Here is a 23,351-nt window from a genome sequence, read left to right on the forward strand (position 1 = left end):
ATTTCACACGCTTATGATGTTTATCGCCGTCTATCGCTGGTTTGAACATCGCCTGTTAGCAAAGCGTTGCTAATATGCAGCTAACACGGCGATGTAATTCAGCAATAGACGGCGATAGACAAAAACGCGCTAAGCGCGCTTTGCGTTCATTATCGCAATTACTTGATAATATGGCCCCCAGACATTATTACATCTTCTTACAGGCCGACACACCTGGCTCGGCCACCTGAGATCAGGCGCGCTGTACGCAGCCAGCGACCATTCCAGAGGCCAGCGTAACGTACAAGGGCTATCTTACTAGTTTTGCCTAATGGGAGCGACTGAAACAAGGGTTGGAAGAGGCTCAGCTGTGGATCTGAAGTAACATGTTTTATTGAAGCAATCGAAAGAGATTGAATTAAAAGTACATTTGTAAAAGATGCTCAGGGTTACACCACTATGCACCCTTAGTCGGCTGGCTCTGTTTTTATTGATAGTCAGTTATTACATTCGGTTTGGATCTGATTTGATGTGGTTATTTATAAAGCGCAGCGAACACCTCTCCCTGACTTCATAGCGCTAGAGAAATAATCTGTGAGCCCAGTAATGTTCTTGTTCCTAAATCCACCCGGACCGCCCCCTGCACTGTTGGTTCGGGTCACCGCCGCAGCTGCTTTGCCATAGATGGTGAATTCAGTGTCTCCTGCCCCAGAGGCCGGGGTGCCCCCAGGACAGGCCACACACGCGGATTGCGCGCCTTTTGTGTTTGCACGCGGCGGTGGCGCTCGTCCTGTGCTGCCCACACACATGCACCTGGCCGCCTGCACACAGACAGCAGAGACCCCGGGCCCGGCACTGAGCATTCGGCCTGACAAGCGCCCCACAAAAGATGCTTAAAAGACCAGAATGTCACTTTTCTTTGCCGCCACTTACGAACAACAGGAGAAATGGCTCAGAAAATCGCGGGTGTATTCTTGTCGAAGCCTCTGGGGCCGGTGGAGTGTGCTAACCTTTGCTTCCTTTCCCTAATCAGCGGCGCTGCTGCAAAGCTGTTGGGGTGCTCTGATTAGACCCCCTAATTACTGCGTTAGCCAGTGACCCCCCATCTTAGCCGAGGGCTCCTTCTATTCAGGGCCCAACGTGACCTTGGACCGATTGGCGACTTCGTCCAGAGCCCAACGCAATCTGATTTTCTAGTCGTCTGACTAGTTGGCAATAGTAAGCTTGTAACACCCGTTAATGTGGTGCTGACTGACAGAGCGCTTTCTGCCTGCAAGTAGCGCTGTGTGCACTAATACGTCGGTTCTGACGTCAGTCAGGCAGCGAGGGAAGCAGCAGTGCTCGCCTTCCTCCCCACAAACTATTTCCCAAACAATGTATGTTTGAGGCGATATCAGCAGATAAGTGTCTTTGAAAGGCTTCTTTAAGGGCGCAGGCAGACATAGGATATTGTTTGCTAAGGTTTGCTAGATTTTGAACTAAAAAAGGTGTCCTATACTTTAGGTCATTTAGTGCATGTAGTGTAAAAGCCATTTTTAAGGCCTTTCAGTGTGTTCAACACAGCATCCATTTTTGGGGGCATTCGGCATATTTGGCTTGCATCTGCTTTGTGGCCAGCCAGTATTGGCAGAGTGTCCACCGTTTTGTAGGGGTTTCAGTGTATTTAGTCCAGCAGCCATTTTATGAGCCGGGTTTTGTTTATGATGTCAGATTTGAAGACTCCTCGCTCCTCTGTGCATTGTTAATCAGTCGCAAATAGAACATGCGATGGACAGAATGTTGAACTATGTCAAACATTCAGATATCGGCCTAAATCCATCCTTTTTTTGCTCCCCATGCCATTCCAGTTTATACCCAGCCGTATGCAAATCAGACGTGACCAGGGCTTTAGGTGGGCCGGGTCTCACCGGTGCTGAGCACCAGCAGTTTTTTTAAAGGAGGCCTCAAAATGGGTCTCTGTCAGGCTCTGTTTTGTACCCAGGCACAGCCGGTCCATTTTTATCCGAATTGCAGTGACAGCAGGCACATCGCTTACTTCTCACTAGTGGAAAAGTTACGGCATGATGTCATGCCAGGTGAGTGTTATCCTCGGATCCACCCCCTCAGCCTGGGACGACTCCTGGTGGCCGACCACACTGGGAACAGCACCAACGCCCACCGACCACGCACACAATCTAGGATTCATCCTCGACTCCTCCCTCTCCATGTCCAAGCAGGTCAACACCGTCTCCTCCTCCTGCTACAACACCCACCCCAATGCTCCGCAGAATCTACAAGTAGATCCCGACCGAAACAAGAAGAACGGTGACACAGGCCCTCGTCAGCAGCAGACTGGACTACGGAAACGCACTCTACGCAGGAATCCCAGCCAAACACCTACGACGACTACAACGCATCCAAGTACATTGATTGATTGATTGATTCTAGGAGGAAGGGAAATCCTTTAAAAAGAGTCATTTTCTCTCTGGATTTCCCTTCTCTTTTTGAAACTCAGGAGCAGCAACATTGTTGTGGTGCCACCAGGACTTCAATTGAAGCTTTTTCAATATTCTATACTAGCCATAGTTGCTGCTTATTTATCTTATTCATCTAACAACCATTGACAAAGCCAATAGTCCTGACTTGTTGTAGGTATGATGTTACTTGTTGTATCATACATCTGGATGCAATGACAGAAACAGCAAAATACAAGTCGGGTGGCACATTGTTATCGGCACAGATTTTTAACTTGTGTGTTTTTAAGCCACTACCTTTAATGACATTGGCCACACCCCTTTGAGAGACCCCCGTTTTTTCATCCCACTTAAAGCCCTGGTCTTGACCCTGTTACCTATGGGAACAGTTCAGCCCGAACTGCCAGGCCTGGTTCTTCCTGAACTGAAAAACAAGCATCCTAGGTCCGGTTTCGGGGTTTCACCCTTTATCAATCAGGCTAGCTTGACTCCAGTGGCATGGAGAGCACGGATATGTGAAGATAGACAGATAGATATGCGAAGATAGATATATCTGCATAGATAGATAGATATACTTGCAAAGATAGATAGATAGAAAGAACTGCATGGACAGATATACTTGCAAAGATAGATAGATAGCTAGATGGCTAGATACATAGTCAGACAGACAGACAGATACATAGATAGATAGATAGTCAGACAGACAGACAATAGACAGATAGATAGACTGTCAGACAGACATATAGATATACAGACACATAGATAGAAATTCAGACAGACATAGAGACAAAAAGACAGGCAGATAGATAGATAGATATATAGATAGATAGATGGAACTGCATAGATAGATAGATATACCTGTAAAGATAGATTGATAGATACATAGATAGATAGATAGATAGATAGACAATTAGAAAGACAGATAGATAGATAGACAGATATATATACTTGCATAGATAGTTAGATAACTAGATGGCTAGATACAAAGTCAGATAGACAAATACATAGATAGATAGATAGCCAGGCAGATAGCCAATAGACAGATAGAATGTCAGACTGACAACCAATAGACAGATATATAGATAGACAGTCAGCCACACATATATATATATATATATACACAAATACATAGATAGTCAGACAGACAGATAGATACATAGATAGAAATTCAGACAGACGTATAGACAAACAGACAGGCAGATAGATAGATAAATAGATAGAACTGCATCGATAGATAGATATACTTGTAAAGTTAGATAGATAGATACATAGATAGATAGACAGACAGACAGACATGCAGATAGACAGACAGATAGATAGATACATAGATAGACAGACAGACAGACAATCAGACATACATACATTATGATGGCTCAGAGTTTCAACCCTGTCATGAGCGACAGAAGATGCTTCAGATTTGGGCCCCCAGCTCTGTAACGCCCCCTCCCCCTCAGACTTCAGTCCTTGCTCACTCTATGATCAGTTTTACAGCACACTGAAAAGCTCCCTCTTGTCTGCATCCTTGTTGCTTCTATCGCTCTCATGCCTAATGTACCCCGTGTGAATAGGCGCTTCAGAAATGATTAAACCAATCAATATTGCGTGCTTGTTACCGACATTGATTTGACCTGATAGTCACAGGTTCAAAATCCGCCGGGCCTACTCAGTTCTAATATAATGATGAGCTTCATATAGTCATTATCAGACGAGTGGACACTTGTAGCGGCTGCTATTTACAGCACTTCGAAGCAGCCTAAAGCACTACATGAAAACAAACTATTGTTCGATGGATAACGATGCCATATCCGAGCGAGCCTTCCTCCCCCGTCTGACCTCGTGTAAATGTACTCAATCTGTAGGTAAGGAATTATCCAGCGTTATCCATCCTGGAGCTAAATCTCCCCGCGTAAGCCCGCCCCCTTCCATCTATTTAATGATGCTCTGGCAGTCTTGGATAAAACCACGGGCATTATTTTAATGACTTGCCAAGAGAACGAAGGAAAGCAGATTATAGGACATTTTACTTACGTCTCAGATCCGTCCCGCTCTTTCAGATTAGAACCGCGCAACTATTCGTCACCGCTTGTGCAATATATTTCTCTGCAAAAGTGAAAAATCAATATTACTGGATATTTATGGTCATAAAAACCGTAGGGTACGAGACCCAGGTGATGGTGTGTTCTGCTGTATTTGTAGGTAGAGTTGGATGTCACCTTCCTTCTGATCGAGCCTGATGTTCTCGATGGCCTGGAGGACTCCACTGGGGCTCCCTGGAGAGCCTGAGCATTAATGGAGATAGGACAGAACCTTGGGGGTCTCCGCGAGGTACAGGGATGGTGGGCTATCACAGGTATTGATCGGAGTTAGCTGAGATGGTGTTGAGAGGGTGCTGAGCAGGGCTTGATGCGTTGATTTGATGGTGGTAGAGAAAGTCAACATGATGAGAAGAACAGCGTCAAAGCTGTCTGGGTTTTGAAGTGTGTCATCGACTGCTGGGGATAGTGGCTGCCTCAGGGCTGTCTTGGGGTCTGAGTCCAGACTGGTCATCTTCAGGGAGGGTGGTGATTTGTTTGTTCCATGGAGTAAATGGCCACTGCCTCTGCAATGATGTTGTTCTGTAATGGTTGTTGTGTGATTGGTTGTTATTTGGATAGGTCAGCAGGATCCTTGTTTGTCCAGGAGTTGCATGAGTACATTTAAGGAAGTAAGAATAATGGAATTCCACAGCTGGCATAGATTTCCAGAATTACCCAAAAGCTCAGACGCCTACTACACAAGTAGGTGCTAACCTATGAGAGTAGGTTTCAGAATACTTGTGACGCGGGCTCCAAGAGGTTAGCTGTTGCCCCACAGTGAGAAATATACGTACCCATGCAAGCTCTCTTTGCTGTCATCAGACTTCAATTGTTCCACCATATGAGAACATGGTTAAACCTCTGCTGCACACTGGTATCCAGCTGTTTCTGGGTCCCTCACATGCACAAACATTACATCAGAGAGGATGGAGGTGTGTGTATACACAGAGGATCATTTTGATTTGTGCATATGGACCCATTGTCTACGCAACTTTCCTGACAATTTACAAGTTCCATCCCAGCCCCGCAAGCATAACAAGCAGTGTTATCTACAAATGTGTTGGTTCAAATAAATACTGCTGAAATGCCCACTTGCGTTCATCACCAAAACCCTACCTGTTATTATCTTAAGAGATTGCCTAGTCTGGCTGGAAAACTTTCTTGATCCATCTGGCGGGCACTAAAATTGTGTATTAGGTTCAACTGCACGTGATGTGAACTCAGCACTTTTCACCTTTACAATTCCACTATGTCCTAACATGTTATTATCTTGAAGAGATTGGACCCATCCTGAAATACACAGTTCCAAAAGAAGTTTCACGATGACCAACACAGTGATCCAATGCCCTTCTCCTCTGTGTAGTATGAAAAGCTAGATTCTGTTAGACTAACACAAAAACAGACATAACCAACATGGGACAGATCAGTGGTGTATTCTCTGAGGTAATGCAAAATCAACCCAGACAAGCAGTTAAGAGATGAAAACAGATTTTCAAAGCATAGAGAAGTTTCAACATCCATAGAAGTATATTTGTTTGAAAGAATACAAAAATATACATTTTAAGGGATCTGGTTTCAAACTGATGCTTAAACTCCATGAGTTGCAAACACATTAGGTCAAAAAGAGTAACCAGCCACATGTATTCAGCACCAAAACAAAGAGTTACAAAAAAAGCATTATTATAATCCTCTGTATTTCAAAGCAAAGGAGGCTTCAATTATATTGTTAAAATCTTTATGAAATACACATAATGAGATTAAAATACATTTGCAATGAATACAGAAATACATTGAAAAATAATTTTAAAAAGAAGGAAATGTTTCTCTCTTTAAATTCAATCTATTTAACATTACTGTTTTTGGATCATGAGAGATTGGAAATTGATATCCAACTTTTCGTCGCAGCTAAGATGATACTTGCAAGATTCATGAAATATTCATTGTGGTAGTGGGGAGGTTTATCATGTGTGTAGGGATTTGCTCATTGCTATAAAGTGCTAGAGGCGCTGCCCAATGCACATATTTGCAATACGATCTACATGTTTAGAAAAATAGCAAATTCCCTTTTTTAAAACAAAATAAGCATGCTTGTGGGATAGTGAGACACCACATGTTGAAAAGATTAAACAATTTGACATAACTTGTGTTATTTCAAGTCCTGAGGATTGCCTTGAAAAAGTGCCACAGGACCGAAACGTCAACAGAAGAAGAGCTCTCTAGGGCTGCATTGAACTGGGATAAAGGAAGCGATTGGTTCCTCATTTTGTAACACCAACAAGGCGCTACTGCCTTTTACATTTGATCCCCGAGGGCACATATACACTGTATGTTGATTGTTACTTCAGATATAAAAAAGTAATGAATAATCAAAACATTATGCTTGTCAATCTCCTTTTGTATTCTTTTATTTTATTTTTTTATTTGATAACGTGTGTTGAAGCACATCTGTTGTTGGATTTACAATAATTATGAATCGAATAGACACTTTGGATAAATAAAAGTGGGATTTTCTCAAACTGGTTCTTTGAAAGTGTGGAGAACACTAAGCAAAGATAAGTAAAACGCTGATTACTCATTGTACAGAGTTAAAATGTAACGGTAACGCTCTTTAAGCAGTACATGTTGTTAACAAATTAGTGTTGTTATTTTAGTTAGAGGTGTTGAGAGATTTCATATAGCACAGTTAGATTTAAATACATTTGTATAACTATGTTAATGGAAAGAGCATTCCAGCATATTTTGCACAGTCTAAGATGTGTTTTCGCTAGGATGCACTTCTATCCCCACAGAATGGCTCAATTCTGTCTAAATAGAAATATGTGGTTGCACAGCACTACATAAAATGCTTTTACTCTGAAACCATCTTGTTACTTAACGCACACATTCAGTCTCACCGCCATCTTCACCGAAAATAGTAATGGTTTTTCTAATATCCTTTACCGAGTGATCCTTTCTGTCTAGATTATCAATGCCTGTGACTCTGGACTTTTTCTATTTTTCATCCATTAGTAGTTTTAAGATTTAAATTTCCAGGTCTTTGATGATGGTGAACCTGTGGAAGATAAGATAATTTGGTATGCTTTCGATAAACTACGGTGGTGCCTCCATCTATTGGAGATGAGCTACTGGAAGGAACCTCAACTTTAGCAGATTATCAAAGTAGAGATGTTTTACTTATGATATCTGGGCTAATCATAAATACTCACCTTTTAGAGATGAGTTAATTCTATGTGCCTACTCTGTATATAAGTTCATTGTAGGACCCTTACCTTTAGGAGATGTGGGTATTGCGGACAACTGATTTGAGGACATGAGGTAATTAGAAAAGGGGCACCTGTAGCATATTATGTGGTTTAGAGGTCTCTCACCTACAGGAAATGGGGTAAATCAATGGACATCTCCTGTATGTGAGGTAATAGTAGGAACCCCACTGGTAGGAGATGATGTATTAGGAAGGTATTTACACCTTTATGAATCACTGTAGGATAAAGAATGATTGGAGATGCTCCCAATTACGCAATAAGCAACAGTTCCCCTGCAGATGAAGGAACTGGATGTGCCTTGCCAGTAGAAGTTGAGCTATTCAAAAGGACAAGTCTTTAATAGGATCTTGCTCATAACAGAAAAACAATGCAGCGAATGAAGCATAAACAAAGACTCTATACTCTATAGAAGACATTACGTCTTCCATCAAGTCTTTGTTTACGCTTCATACTTGGACAACAAACTGAGGACACACAATAGTTTGGCATACCCTTATGCATGTTTTGCGTCAGAGTAAGCCTTCCTTGTTGGGTATGTTAGTTTTAAGAAACTGAGTTATCTGAACACTCAACTACATGATTGTGTCTAAAACACTGATGCATATGATTTGGGCTGGAAGGAGGAGTGGTTAATGCAAGGTAATTTGTGCATACCTTGTTCTACAAACTAACAAAAACGACTTAATAATTCAGATATTTTAGGAAGCTGTAGCTTTAATGTATCAATTTTTCAATTTGGATATTTCAAACATCAGCCTTTTATAATTTGTTTGATATTTCTCTTAGTTTAAACTCTATTTCAATTAAGCATTGTGATGGTTACTATCATGACTAATACTGCTGTGGTTGCCTTTTTGTTTATAGTTTGCCAAGTTTGCCGAAATTGTAAACTTCACTCTTCCCAGTGGTATTGTTAGAAGTGGACAGGTACTCGAAGTAATTGGAAAAAAGGCAATTGTTCAGGTAAAAAAAATGAATTTGTTTTGTTTTTAGAAATGCGATCATCTGATATTCCCATCGCTATACTCAACCTGCAAACAAAATTGGGCTGTTGTTTAGCTTTCTGTGACTGCACATACTTGCATTTGATTTGCTCTTTCATGTATTACAGTGGGTTTATCAATTTTGTCTACTTTTACATTATAGTCAACCTCATGTTCAAGCTGCTTCAAGATAAGTCACAAGCAACAACATATTGCACTGTGACGGACTAAATGCAGTGTTGTATTCAAAGTTAGCATGCCTATCTGCTTTAGACTTCCTGCTGAAGTTCATCGAAGATATGTAGTGATTGAAGCATATTGTCATCTGACAATTTCTGCCACAGATGCATATACATACATACTATGGTTCTTGATGGCCTTGTTTGGCCCTTTCATACTTTTGCTAACACAAGAAACTCTACATTGTCTCAGATGCCTTATGACCAAAATGTAATGCAGCCTCGGTCCATATTCCTCGGTTTAAAGAGCCATGCTTTAAAAAGTAAGGATTTTAGATGCTTCTGTAAATCGAAGCGGTTTTATATCACATCAAAGGATATTTAGGAAGATGAATACTGACATTTTATGTTTATGGGTTGGAACAGACTGATGATGTCTCTTACTAGCATCTCGGTGATCTCAAATGATATAGACCTTGGAAAAGATCTGACGTGGACCTGATAAAATGAACAAAGACCCTGCCTGGGTCTCATTCACTTCTGGTTTCCACGCAAGTAAGGACATCTCACCCACTTAAAGGTGAGACAGGGAACAAAACGATATAGTCAACCTGGAAACGCCTATATTTGACCCAACCTAGTTCTTCAATATTCGAATCCTTTGAGGTTAGGCCAGGCTAACCAGCTCAAGATGAAAGTGTAGCGTGCGTCCTAACACTCTGTTGCTACACCCTGAAGAATGAACATGGAAGGAGGTTGAAGTAGCAAAGCCTCATTTATGGCAGTCTTATGTCTGAATATCTGGTTCCAAATTATTGGCCTTCAAGAATATCGACTGAGGAACATTGATTACCACTATATCATCAAGTTAAGTTTAGACAGACAATTCTTAATTCTACATCTAGGTATCTTGATGATGTAAAGTGTCGATATTCTGTAGGTTGATATTAAAAATTCAATATTGTAGTAAAACATGCTAGGATGTAAGTAAATGGCATTTTGCCAGAAAGACATTCCACATTGCCACTGAGACACCTTCCAAATATAAAATGTAAAATATGTACCCTCTACTGGAGAAAATCAAACAAACTAATAGAGACTATTGGCCTCTTTTACAAGTAACTCATGTAAGGATTTTGACGCAGTCAAGTCGTAGAGTAGTGCAGTGAAATGTTATAAGTTTCACTGCGCCACTTCGACGTGGCTTGTTTGGCGTGGGAACGCCGACCCTATATACATTATACATGGCGCAGGTATGATGTGACACAGGGTTCTACAAACTGATGCATTGGACCCAATGCCTCAGTTTGTAAATATGGAGCAGTGTCGCGCATTGATTTCGCCGCTGCTGCAACAAAAAAGTGACGGAGAGGCGGCTCAAGGTGCTTGTAAATAATCCCATATATTTCCGGTCTGCTACAAGATGGACACACTAAAAAATAATTAAACACAATTTTGGATTTTTTTCTCCATAACTTTTAATCTTGTACCTTCTAAACTGCACAGGGAATCCTGGCCTCGGCCTATTACATGTATGTGCATGGGCAAAGCTTGAGAGGAAAGGTACATTTAATGCCACTATTAAAGAGGCAGAGACTGCGCATGGTTACATGGATGGGCTTCTAGCTTTATGTTCACTAAGACATTTGTTACTGATAATAAACAATGTAGAAAGCTTGTCCAGAGTGGGATTCACACAAAATAAATATCTTTGTATTGTAGGTGAACGTTTGTTTGTGTACACGTTTTGGGGATTCTTAAAATCCCAGGATGTAGGCTCAGAAATCTATCAAAAATGTACCTAGAGGGCTGGGAGCACCGAAAAAGATACATTTATGCGTTGGATATGGTATATTTATGGAGAGACGCGAAATCCCAAGGTCGGTATTCGGAAAAGTTCATCCAAAGTTTGGGGTGTTGAGGTGCACTTGCATAACTGGAGGTGTGCGTCTGTTGCCTCGCGGCTGTCCACGCCCTGGTCAGGTCTAGCTTTGATGCTAGAAGGCTCAACTCTGTGATTTACCTCATCCCCCCTCGCTTCTCTGAGGGCAGACCTACACCAGTACCCATGTGGGAGATGGACCACATCACCCCGGGTACAACCATCTGAGCCTAGGTGCAGCTTTCGTTAGCTTGTGTGGGCCATCAAGGCATCCATTGCAAGACCTCATCTGAGATGGGGAACGAGGGCTTGGGACTGAAGAGCTGAGCCAAAATTCTCTTGTCAGCAGAAATTTCCTCCAAAATAGTTGTTGTAGAAGAATTTTGGCCGACTATACTAAAATCGGTTTAATTCACTCCAACCTGAAATATAACTTTTCGAAAATAGCAAAACTACAGGAAGGTGGCGATATTTAAAAAAAAAACAACGTAGTTTGTGAATCGAAATATCTCACTCTGTTAATTACCGAGAATCAGACAGAATCATCCACTTTTGCTCGCCCCTTAGCCCGAAATGCTGTGGCCACCTGGACTACTCAATGCAGCCCTCACATGTTACCTAACCCTATCACGTTTGGACTCACTCTGAAAACGGGGTTTCCAGCCACGTATTTTGCTAATCCTCTGCTTTTCATGCATCGTTCGCTCGGTTCTTTGTGTTTGTCTTTCGCTCCCTTTGGTGTTGACATATTGTTTATTTTTTAATATATGTATTTGTTTATGCTACATCAAATGGTGTCGAATATTCTACAGTGCTTAGCTGCACTGTTTCTTGTTCCTCTTTAGGAAAATAAAAATTGAGAAACTTAACAAATGCAACAAGAGAAATAGAACTGAGTTGTGGTGTACAGAAATGTTCCCCGATTTGCATAAACTTACTGACCTTATTGAATCCGCCTGGCCTTGGCTACTCCTGAAGGTCGACCAGGACAGAAAATAGGCCTCAGCACAAACAAGTGGCCCCCATCAGCGAATTAGATTTGGCCCACATTTGCAAATCAGGGCAGTTTTGAACTTGTAAAGACATTCTGTATAAGCGTTTTGATTGGTACGGGCGACTGCATACATTTGTGGTTGCTGCAGGCAATGTTTGCGTTAAGATCAAAGATAAAAACAGCCCACCAGACCAAAAAACAGGCCCACATAGAGCCGAAAATCCAGCCCATGCACTGACCTGTCAGACCAGCCCTTCAGACACTGCCAGATTGCCCTATAGGCCAGTCCAACCCTGCCACTCCCCACAACTCCCTTCAGTTCTATCACCACCAGTGCATCATACTTCAAGGCCAGTTTTCCGACTATGCCATTGCCTGGTTGGCCTGCTGTGGAACTCTACTGGTGAGTGGCCTGATTGCGCTCCTTTAATACTGCTGGGACCTTGGTGGTGGGCCCCCCTAATCCTATCATGGAGGCGTGAGCCCTGAGCTGGAGCGGCTTACGCACAGTGCTTCAGGTCACGCGTATGCCTGGCTTGCAGGCCGCAGTGGCGCAAGTGTAACATTCTTGCACATCTAAGCTGACCAGAGCATGCAGGCATGATAGAAGTGCAGGCTGGAGGTCACCGCACACTCATGCTGTCAAAGATGATTCCGGTCAAGCCTTCAGGCCGGCCCCTTCTTCGTTCAGTTTCACACCTGCACATTCTGATCCAATTATAGTCGCATAGTTAGTAGACTTGAAAGAACGTCTGCGGTCCGCTGCATCTTAACGCCCTTCAGTTGTCGCATCCTGTAACTCCACTGTGCCAACACGGCCAATGCCGAGAGGTGGTCCTCATACCCTTGGTTAGTTTCTGATAGATATCTTTTTGGTGAACTCAGAGACCTACCATATTCAACTGCCCCCAGGTGAATGCGCGGATTACTTACTGGTAATCTTCATTACTCCCAGCTGTGACCGCCATAAACAAAGGGTGGTAGGGCGGGTGGGGTCAAGCGGGAGGCATCGCGCCGGGGTGGGGTTGAAAAATATAATTTATAAAAACCCATACCTTTTGCCGCCGGCCACCTTCAGTATTGCGTCACGCCACCTCTCCTCTCCTTGTCTGGTCCCAGCAGCCCCTGAGACAGACTACCTATCCAATCCCTGCGAAGCAGGGCAGCACATGCATAGGTCTGAGCACTCAGGAAAGATGCCCTGCTCAGGTCTAAGTGCGCATGTGTGTTTTGGTCGGCTTGAGACGGCCGTCCAAACACACATGAGCACTTATGGAGAGCACTAGCACTCCTCCTCCCCCCTTCTATATCTCGGCCCTGCCCATCCCAACACCGCTCGCTAGGAGCCGGCAAATGTAAAATAAAACATTGTTTTCTTTTACATTTTCTGGCTCTGAGCCAGGCAGTGGGGCGACACTCCTCTGCCATTGCGGAGGAGCTGCCAATGATAACTCCGAGTCCAAGTCTTCCTCGTCACAGTTTCAGATTCCCTCCCTCCTGGATCCTGAATTAGTCCCGACCACACCAGTAGTACGCCTTAGAATGCATCAGGAAGAGGGGGAGAGGCATAGGTGCCTTACATACAGGCAGTAAGGGGGGGAACTTCTTATAGGTCTTTGATGTATGCATCAATGTATGTCTATATTAATTTATATAAATATTTTATATATAGGCTATGGTAAGTAATTCTGCCTCATGCTCGAGTCAAACTCAGTTCGCTAGAGCTGGGACAAGGAGGTAATAGGGATCTTTACTTTATCTTTCCAGATGGGAACGTGCAGCAAATGCCTGATTTCACAGAAAATAAGTAATTCCTTGTCATTGAATTGTTGCTCGGACAGGCAGCAGGTCACGCTCATCCCCAGATTGAGCAACCCATCATTGGAACAGTGACACAGCTTCTCACTGAAATTGCAAAGGGATTAACTAATATTTTTAAACCTTTTCAGCTCTATATTTACAATATGTAGCGCTATGTTTGTTCTGTACAAATGTCCTGGGCCTGTCTAATCACAATAAAATCCACTTATGTAGCTCACAATACCTTTCATAGCGCAGTTCTGTTTCTAGGTGCTGTAAATAACAAGTGTAACTAGTAACAAATCTTATGGTCTTCAGCTCTGGACATTCAGACCATGATAGTGACAAGTGTCCAGCCCACTGGCCCAGCATGTTGGCATACAACTTAACCTATTTTGGCACTTAATAATATTCTCAACAGAAAATATCACAGTAACTTTATAGCAAAAGGTACATTTATCAGTACAAATGCAGGCCATAGAATGACACCCATCACCTACATACTGTGCTTAATTTGAGGCGGTGGTTTCTAGTGCTCAGCACGTAATTGTCAACACCATGCCTTATGATAGTCTGCCACATGATGGTGCTGTTTGTCTAATTTAGAGATGAGCGCAACAACAGTTGTTTGTTAATTCAATATACCTTAAAACAATAAAAACCTTCCTCCCAAGCCATTCTTATAGCTTGGGGGACCTGGAATAGTCTGAATTGTCACCCTTGGAAGCGTGTGATGCTTAGTGGTTTTGCTGATACTGTCATTGGCAGCACTGGCGGGGGCAATGGGCAGTGCAAGCTACAGTGGACTCCTGACTTGGGCCCAGCGCTTATTTTTTCACAAATTAAGCCCTGCACATGTATGGCTGTCTCTGTTCAGAAGGCGACGGGGAGGTCAAGGAGGGGGCTCTTTTACAAGCCAGCGAAATTGGGGAAGCCCTTCAGGGGGCGCATCTACTGCAAAGACGGAACATTAAGTACCTTGCATTACAAGGAACCCATCCATTGCAGTAGTGATACAGGGAGGACATTCAATAGATGCAGAAAGAGCACACAAGGGCAGGGAGGCCCTTCCGCCAGGGGTTAACGTGGACATGAACATTGAGGCTGAGCTGGGGTCTGTTGGTGTGGGCGCAGAGCAAGGGCCTTTGAGGTGTGGGGCTGTGTAGGGTATGGAGCATGGGTCTAGGCCTGGAGTTTGGGGCTAAACTGCTGGGGACTGAGGCCCATGGGGCTGTCTCTGAGCTGAAGGGGTCAGGTCTTTACTGCAGGACACTCTGAAGCCAGCTCTGTGCTGCTGGGAAGAGAGGGACCAGGTTCGGCCTGTTTGGAATTATGGATTAAGGTCTGGTGAGGAGCCAGTTTTGGACTGCTCAGTCCTGGAAGGGGTGGGGGGGGGGAGATTTTGGCTGCAGGAGATTGCGGGGCAAGGTTTGCACTACTGGGGTCTCTGGCACCAGGTCTACACTGCAGAGGTCTGTGGAGAAAGAGTTTTGAATGATGTCCACAGGCTTGCCACTCCCAACTACCATGAATTTACCTCACCAGGTAAAGGAGTAAGAAATGTAGTTTCATGACTATCATGTAGATACAGTAGCACACCTGAATTTTAGGCTGGGCACCCCAACTACATTGGGTGATTCTGTGCAAATCACTTTGCCTTTCTGTGCCTCAGTTCCATGTCTTTTGGGGGTGCCTAGAGGACCTTCAGTTTGCCTTTGCAAGAGAATGTCCAGAAGGAGGCCATTAGGATACATTAATGGATGTCTTGTGCCACTGGCGGAACTGGTTCTTGCGCATTCATTCAATTGCATTGGTTTCTGGTTATCAGAGAGTCTCAAGGAGGCTTGTGAAATCAGAGTTTACATACTTGTGCGATAATTAACCTTATTTGCTGTATGTTATGATCCACTATTATTTTTAAAGTGATACATAGTTGGTTCATGTGTAATATGTTTTATTTCACTACACATTAAAGTAGAAATTGCAGTGTAGCATCACGGGACCTGAGTTTTAATCCTTGCTCCCCATGTGAGCAAATTGTGTGATCCCGTGCAAATTACATTTTCTTCCCCGGCTCCCGTTCTTTTGTTTTATTGTAGCATTTCTAGCGTTTAGCTTCTTTGGTTCAGACACATGTACTAGCAGGTCTTAGTCTGACTGTCACTGACTCTGCCCATGCTGATTCCACCCTTCCTGGTCGCCCCACTGATATTTACTCCACCTCTTACACACCTGACTGCCTCCCAATCTGCAGGTTCCCCAGCTTATCTTTTATGTATTTCCAGCACTGCCACCACATAAGGTGTAATTTTATTTCGATCAAAATGTATAGGCCAGGCTTTTCCAGTGATTCTTCTGAGCTAGATAGCTCTCCGCTACGTTCATGTAGCTCTCCTGTGTGCAGTCCACCCTACCACATGAGAAACTTTAGTTTGGTTGAATTAGCACGTTTACCAAAACTGAAAAGCATGTATTTGGGATGAATATGTGTGTAATTGCTTGGAGAAAATGGTAAGATTCCCCCAAAAACTTAAAGCTGATATTTGAGCAATAAATCACACGGCATTAGTGAGACCATTACTAAAGTTAAGACCTTGGTGCCTGGGTCATTGTAGCTATGCTGTTATGTACTACCCATACAAAGGCATTCCAAATCGATAAAGACATTTTTATGGTCTGGCTTGACAGGGAAGAGCTTGCTAGACAATTATGTGACCATCACTAGAGAGGGGCTTTGGCTCCGCCCACATTCTGGGAGCCAGGAGTACACATTCTGACTGGGAAGATGTTCTGTTGTCCACAAAAAAGTACTTCAGCTGTGTCCATTTTGTTTATTTATCCAGCTGCCTAAGCTTGAACTTTCAGGGACACACACATGACACTGTAATGCTATTAAAGTGTCTTAGCTATCTAGATATTGTATGATGTTTTTCTCAGGCAGCAGCAGTGATGTGCTGAAGGCAGTCCTTATTTTTAGATGGATGTTTAGGTAAAGCTTGACAATACAACTGTGCATGCTATTTACTTGTAAAGCTTCACATTACCATACATTTTACATTACTGCTGGCAACTCTCCTGATGCGCTCAGGTGATCACTGCGGGTAATGTTGCTTATGGTGGCTACTGGTGTAATCTTGTCTGGTGTGGTCACTAGTGCAATACTAATATCTAGTAGCTCAGGAGGATAACGTTGCACATAAGTAGCTCTCTTTATAGAAAAGGTTGGAGTCCCCGGTATAGGCAATTTTTTCTTAACTATAATTTTCTGGCTCTTACCGCCCTGTTCAGCCAATTTGTATTTTGTTTAGTTGGTAGAGAAGTATTTTAAACAGAAACACCATACACATCCCTGAATGTAGCACAGCAGATGCAAAAGCCATAAACTGGGGTGGGCAACTATGGTTAGGGAAGGCGTTGAGCCGTTCCTGATTTTTTTCAGCCAAAAAATAGCTCTTGCATTCCATGAAAGAGGCAGGCCATGTAAGTTGGTTCATGAGCTGAGCTCATCTGATGTGATCTGCAAATGACACAAATTAATCCGGGCACGTTTCTATGTCAGAATTTTGACTAAATTATCTTCGGTCTTAAATATTGTGTCCCAAGTATTGTCACAAAAATTTCTTCCCATTTGCTGTGAATTTTCCATTATCAGCTTCAATGGGGTGATCTTTTTGTAAATTATATTTAGGAACAGAAGATATTTTGTCCACAAAAATCTGACACCATACCACTGGCAAGGTGAATTGAGCCTGCTGTCCTTCTGTAAAACTGAAAAACATTAAATTGAATAATAGTAACATCTGTTGTTTACAGCGGTTACAAATGCCAGAAGTGCAGTATGAAGCCCTGCAGAAAAAACAAGTTAATATGCATGCTGGGACTTGTAGTTTCACTTTCACTAATATATGTAGGGCCGCTGGACGTATGTGATTTTGCAGACATACCATTTTCCGCAAATTATGGATTTGCCGCATAATCCATCCCCTGCTGCATACCGGGCGCGCAACACCCATTGGGCTCACGGGGCTTCAGCCCCCCCTTCCTGTGTGTCAGCCCGGGCTGACATAGCGTTGCAGGCTGACGACCCTCTGATTGCAGCCGCACCGAGTAGTGAACAGGTCTCACAGGTCTTAAAAAGACCATTTACTTGTAAATTAGGCTTTTGTTATGTTTTCACCCCTTCTTACAGCCACTCTGTCTATGGTTGTTAGAGTTAGCCCCCCCGAAATATTTTTCACCCCCCCCCCCGAAATTCGGCTCTAGTTGCCCGCTTGCTGCATACTCTCCAGATATCAGAAAATTGATCAACAGTAAAAATGCAGCAACAGGTAGAGCAGCACAGTGGATGGTCCTTCGTGCAGGTTGCCTGGCCACATTTCTGTTGTGTATTTATGTATTTGAGTGTCAAAGTTTTACTATGGAGGGGAAAGTTTTACCCAGAATGCCTCACTGTGTAAAAATAATTAGTAATACTATCACAAAATATGTCGCATTACACAGCAAAATGTACCTTCTCTTGCCTCATAATTTAGCCAACCCTCGGTCCTTCCCTGCTGCTTCAGTCCTCTGGCCCCGGGTGACACTTTGGACTTTGTCTCCCTCTGCAGGAGAGACTCACGCGCGCACACGCACACACACGCGCGCGCCCCATGGAAGGAAGGCCCCCCACCCCACCCCATCCCTTTGATTCAGACAATTGAACCCCACACTCCTGCGACATTTCCTCCCGTAATCCCCACTAATTGCCTCTAATTGGGCCTCGGCCCGGTCTCCGCAGGTGTTCGAGGGCACATCCGGGATCGATGCCAAGATGACGACCTGCGAGTTCACCGGGGACATCCTGCGCACACCTGTTTCCGAGGACATGCTGGGTATGTGCCGCGCGCGGCGCCTGGATGATCGATGCGCGCGCGACCAGTGCAGGGTCAACTTCCAGAAGCATCTGAGGGCGGCGCGCGGCAGCGGCTTCACCTCAGCTCAGGGTGCACGCGGCCACTCTTCTTCTAACACTTCCAGTATCTTTATCTGAAAGCTGTTTCAAAAAAAAAATTGGGGAACTCGTCAAAAGCGGGTATTTTTTCCTTTCGAAATATTACACTAAAATCAGTATATGACCAGAAGAAACGCTTCAAAACTTTTTGGAGCTGTGTGACATATTTCTAAATTATTGTAAAAGGAAGCAGGAGAAGAATTGCCATCTTTAACACAAATTCATATTTAAGTATCAGCTCCTCGTTAGTCTTTATTATTACATTTTTTTGCGCAAGTGTTATCCTGCGTATATCCAAATGATCGGGTTTTACATATGTGTGTCATTTTGTTTATCCCGCTTACTCTTCTTGCGTAATTTTTGCTCACAGGAGATTGGTTGAGGCAAAAAGTGGAAGTGCGTCAGCAGCATGAGACGCGCACGCGACGATCACCTCCTGGCTTTAGAAATTATGCATGGACATTACCTCGCTCGACTTTTATACATCGTTTGCAGTTTCCACCCAAACTAACGACAACCTGGTTTTCACATTAAATATATCGCCTGGTATAATGGCTTTCAGACAGGTTGCCTTTGCGTTGGATTTTGTGACATAAATTGTTCACAGATGGGCCAGGGCCTACTGAGAAATGTATGCAGAACTTTCTGTGAGCTCTTTAGCCATCTTTGACACCATGCTTGCCTGTTTGAAGCATGAAATCAAATCATCTTTATAAAGGGTGTAGTAGAGTGATATTCAACCTAGGTGGCCGTCTGTGGACCGCCAGACTGGTTGCTCAGCCCAACCGCAGTCCGTGCAGGTAACAGCGATGGGGCTGGGTTAGGGAGGATTTCAAGGGACGATGCTGAGGGAAAATTAAATAAATAGTACATTTTCCTAAGGCACTGTCCCACAAAATCACCCTTTACCTTGCCCCTCTGCCCTAACGCTGTTACCTTCTCGTATCGCGGCTGGTACAGCCGCTGTATTACGACTTGGGCGGTTGGACAGCCACAGGACCCCTGCTACTGCCGGATATCCGTTGTTCTTGCAGTGGTGGTGCCTAGGCCAGAGGAAGTAATATGTTGGTGGAGCCACTGCAGCACCGCCAAGCATATTACAAGTTTCCTCACTGGCCTCCTCTTCATGGCGGTGAGCCAGCCATGAAAAGGGTGGCGGTGAGGAAACGACCCCCTGCCACTCCTGGGCCAGGAGGTGCATGCAGGGGGGCACATGTTGTTCCCCTCTGTATATTTGCACCCGAGTTCCTGCATACTATGGAATGGCCTACACTGTGCATTCCATATTGTGCAGGAACAGCCTGCGGCTGTCTCACAGGGGTGACCTCATTTTCAAGAGACGCGTTGAATTTATAATTTCGTTTATTTAGATAAATCTTCTATGGTTTTTTTGTGAACATTTGGCATGGTTCCAGCAGTCCTAGACTTATGCTGGACATTTGTTGGTTAGTGAGTTTCAGCATGTTTTATTCTAATGTTCTTCCTTTGTCATCTCAAGGGGTTATTGTGCACTATTAAAATGGCAATAAGAACATACACGGGCCTTAAAATCCCATCTTTCATTATTTGTTATGGACACAGTCCTGCTTTCTTGAAGAAAAAAAACGAAATTGGTCCGAGGCAAATCATATTAGTCAACTCAGATTTTTCAAATTAATATTTTTTCTGTGATCATTTTGTTTTTTGTCTCGAGTGTGTCTTGAACCTCTGACACATATGTTGACAATTGGTTCCATATAGCCAAAAACGTATCACAAGAATATAGACACTAAGGGAGGGCTTGTCTAGGCTGTTTTCTGTAAGATGCAGCTAACGGTGGACACTGGTTGGGATTGGAATGGTCACATTTTTGTTTATGAATCATGAACTTAAACAATTGATAATGGTAATGCTCTGCAGAGTGGTATAGGGCTGTTTATAATGATATCTAAATGTCAGAGAGACTTGTGAAATATGAAAATTCCTGAGAAAATCTTTGCGATCCATAAGTAGGACAAACCTAGAATTGGATTAAGGCAAACAACTTTGTGAATCAGTGTAAAGTTTGGAGAAGGTGAATACCTCACAATTGCATACATATACGGATATAAAGAGAGGCAGTGCCTCCCTTCCAAAATTAAGTTAAATAGTTGGTGTAAACATCACTAATTGGTTACAATCAGCTGTGAATGAATGAATACGCTCTTTTATAGCGCATGGCTACCCTAAGGCATCCCAGCGCTGTTAGACAGTAGGGCTAGATGGAGACACTCAATGGAACAAAAATGTCTTCAGTCGCTTCCTGAAGGCTAGGTGGTTGTTTTCCCGCCTGATATTATCTGGGAGATTATTCCAACACCTGGCTGCTTGAAAAGGGAGCTGGCGACCGCCCATTCGGGCACGCTACACCCTTGGTAGAACCAGCAGGTTGCGCTGGTTGGATCTCAGAGACCTGATGGATTGATGTCGGCGAAACAAGGGATGAAGGATAGTGGGGCCGATATTACCGATGGACTTATGTGCCATGCACAGAATTTTAAACATGATTATTTTCTGAATCGGCAGCCAGTGAAGAGACCGCAGTGCGGCCTTCGCGGAACTGCGTCTGGGTACATTCATAAATAACCGGGCTGCGCAGTTCTGCACTGATAGCAACATTTAAATGGAACCTGTTGGGGCCCCAAGGTAGACAGCATTTGCGTAGTCCAGCCACGACAGAATAAGCGACTGGATCAGCAGGCGTCTAGCCTCAAAGGGCAGAAGGGTGAGGACCTTCCTAAGGACCCTGAGCAGTCCATAGCAAGTCCCAGCAACCTTCTTGGCCTGGGCTTGAAATCCCAGCGAGGAATCAAGCCACACCCCCAGGCTCTTTATTTGGTTCTTAGGGGTGGGCGGAGGGCCAAGACAATTTGGCCACCAAGGGTCAAGGTTAATGGGGGCTTTGTAGCCCAGCAGCATGATGTCAGTTTTGGACCCATTAAGTTTTAAAAAGGAGGATGTCATCCACTCTAGGACTTTTGTAAGACAGGGGGTTAAATTGTTAATACCCTGGTCTAAAGCGTCAACCGTCGCCAGGGAGACGACCAACTGAGTATCATCAGCGTAGGTGATAAGTTGAATTCCCCAGGGAAGCACCACCTCAGCCAAAGGTCTCATGTAGATGTTAAACATGGTAGGGCTGAGTGAGGATCCCTGGGGAACGCCGTAATCTAGTTGATGTTGGTCCGATGACACCTCCTTTTCAAAGACGGAGAAAAATCTCTCCGAAAGGAAAGACTGGAGCCATTTGAGGGCCATTCCAGAGACCCCTGCACAGCTGAGCTGATGCAGCAGGAGAGGATGATTGACCGTGTCGAAGGCTGCGCTGAGGTCCAACAGGACCACTGCAGCGCAGCCTCCGGCATCCACAATGCTCCTGGTCGCCTCCACCACCGCCACCAATGCGGTCTCTGTCCCCTGCTTGGCTCTAAATCCCGTCTGGGAGGGATGGAGGGCTCCTGCCAACTCTACAAACGAAGAGAGTACCTGGTTCACATGTTTTTCAGCTATTTTGCTGATTACAGGTAGCAACGAGATAGGCCTGTAATTTGCTAGGTCTTCAGGATCAAGATTAGATTTCTTTAAAAGGGCCTTGACTTTCGCCAACTTCCAGGTAGGGGGCACCACTCCCGATTCCAAGGAGGAGTTAATGACATGCATTATCGCTGGGCACACCGTTCCAGACACCTGTTTAAGAGCCGCCGGTGGCGCAACATCCAAAGGGGAACCTGATTTAAGTTTCCCAAGCAATCGTTCAACTGTGGCCAAATCAAGCAGTGGGAAGGCATCTAGACGTCCAGCAGAGTCTGGGGGAACCTCCTCAGACACCCAGTTCTCGATTTCCTTAGTGCCAGAGGTCTGAGCTGATGTAACAAAGCCAGAATAAATATTAGTAACCTTGGCTACAAAAAAGGAGGCCAGGTCATCACAGCGTTTCTGGGGGTCGGGTGCGACCCTAATGGCCTGGGGGGGAGTGACCAGCTCTTGAAATATTAAAAAAATTTCCCTGGGCCAGTTGGCGGCTTTCGTGATTTTTCCCTGGAAGTACTCCGATTGAGCCGGTATCAGTTGGTTTTTATAGGATCTAAGAGCTGAACTATATTCCTCTTTAGAGGGAATGGATAAATCTTTCCTCCATTTCCTTTCCGCCCGTTTACATTGTTGTTTAAGTTCCTTAAGTTCCCCAGAATACCAAGGTTTTTTATTTGGGCCCGTCCGGTGACGGATCTCTTTTTTGGGGAGAATCAAGTCTAATGTGGTGTCTAACCATTTATTAAAGGCCTCATTAGCAAGGACGGGGTCATCAAGATGAACCTCATCAAGGCGACCTCCCATTCCTCCGCTGATAGCCTCGACCAAGTCCGACTGTATTTCGTTGATAGGCTAACTTTATGACTTTGGTCCGAGGGAGACCAGACAAAAGAGAGAAGGGCGTGATCTGACCAAGGAGCAAAGCTGCTCGCAGATAACATTACCAAGATTAGTAAAAAGATGATCTAACAAATTTCCTGCTATGTGTGTGGAGCCCGAGACAATTTGTTTTAGTTGTACTACCCCCATGGTGTCCAACAAGCATCTGTATTGTCTAGATGAATGTTGAGGTCACCCAGGATGGAGAAGTTGGAGGTACTACTAATAGAGAGCGTAATCTTATCCAGAAGCTTATTGCAGAAGCCGTGATGGTCTCCAGGAGGCCTATAGACCAAAATACCCGAAAAGGTACAAGTAGGAGAGA

The 23,351-nt window shown here is 44.1% G+C and overlaps 1 protein-coding gene across 4 annotated transcripts in view; it reads left to right on the forward strand.

Annotated features, from left to right (window-relative positions):
• ATP6V1B1 (ATPase H+ transporting V1 subunit B1) overlaps window positions 1-23,351 on the forward strand; it is a 989,440-nt gene that overhangs the window by 885,841 nt on the left and 80,248 nt on the right. For all 4 annotated transcript variants that reach the window (XM_078674535.1, XM_078674534.1, XM_078674536.1 and 1 more), the window contains 2 exons: window positions 8,635-8,733; window positions 18,386-18,479. In XM_078674535.1, the coding sequence (XP_078530661.1) occupies window positions 8,635-8,733; window positions 18,386-18,479 (193 nt within the window). The remainder of the gene's footprint in view (window positions 1-8,634; window positions 8,734-18,385; window positions 18,480-23,351) is intronic.

This window comes from Lissotriton helveticus, chromosome 2_1 (assembly GCF_964261635.1).
Source record: "Lissotriton helveticus chromosome 2_1, aLisHel1.1, whole genome shotgun sequence".
Lineage (NCBI taxonomy): Eukaryota > Metazoa > Chordata > Amphibia > Caudata > Salamandridae > Lissotriton > Lissotriton helveticus.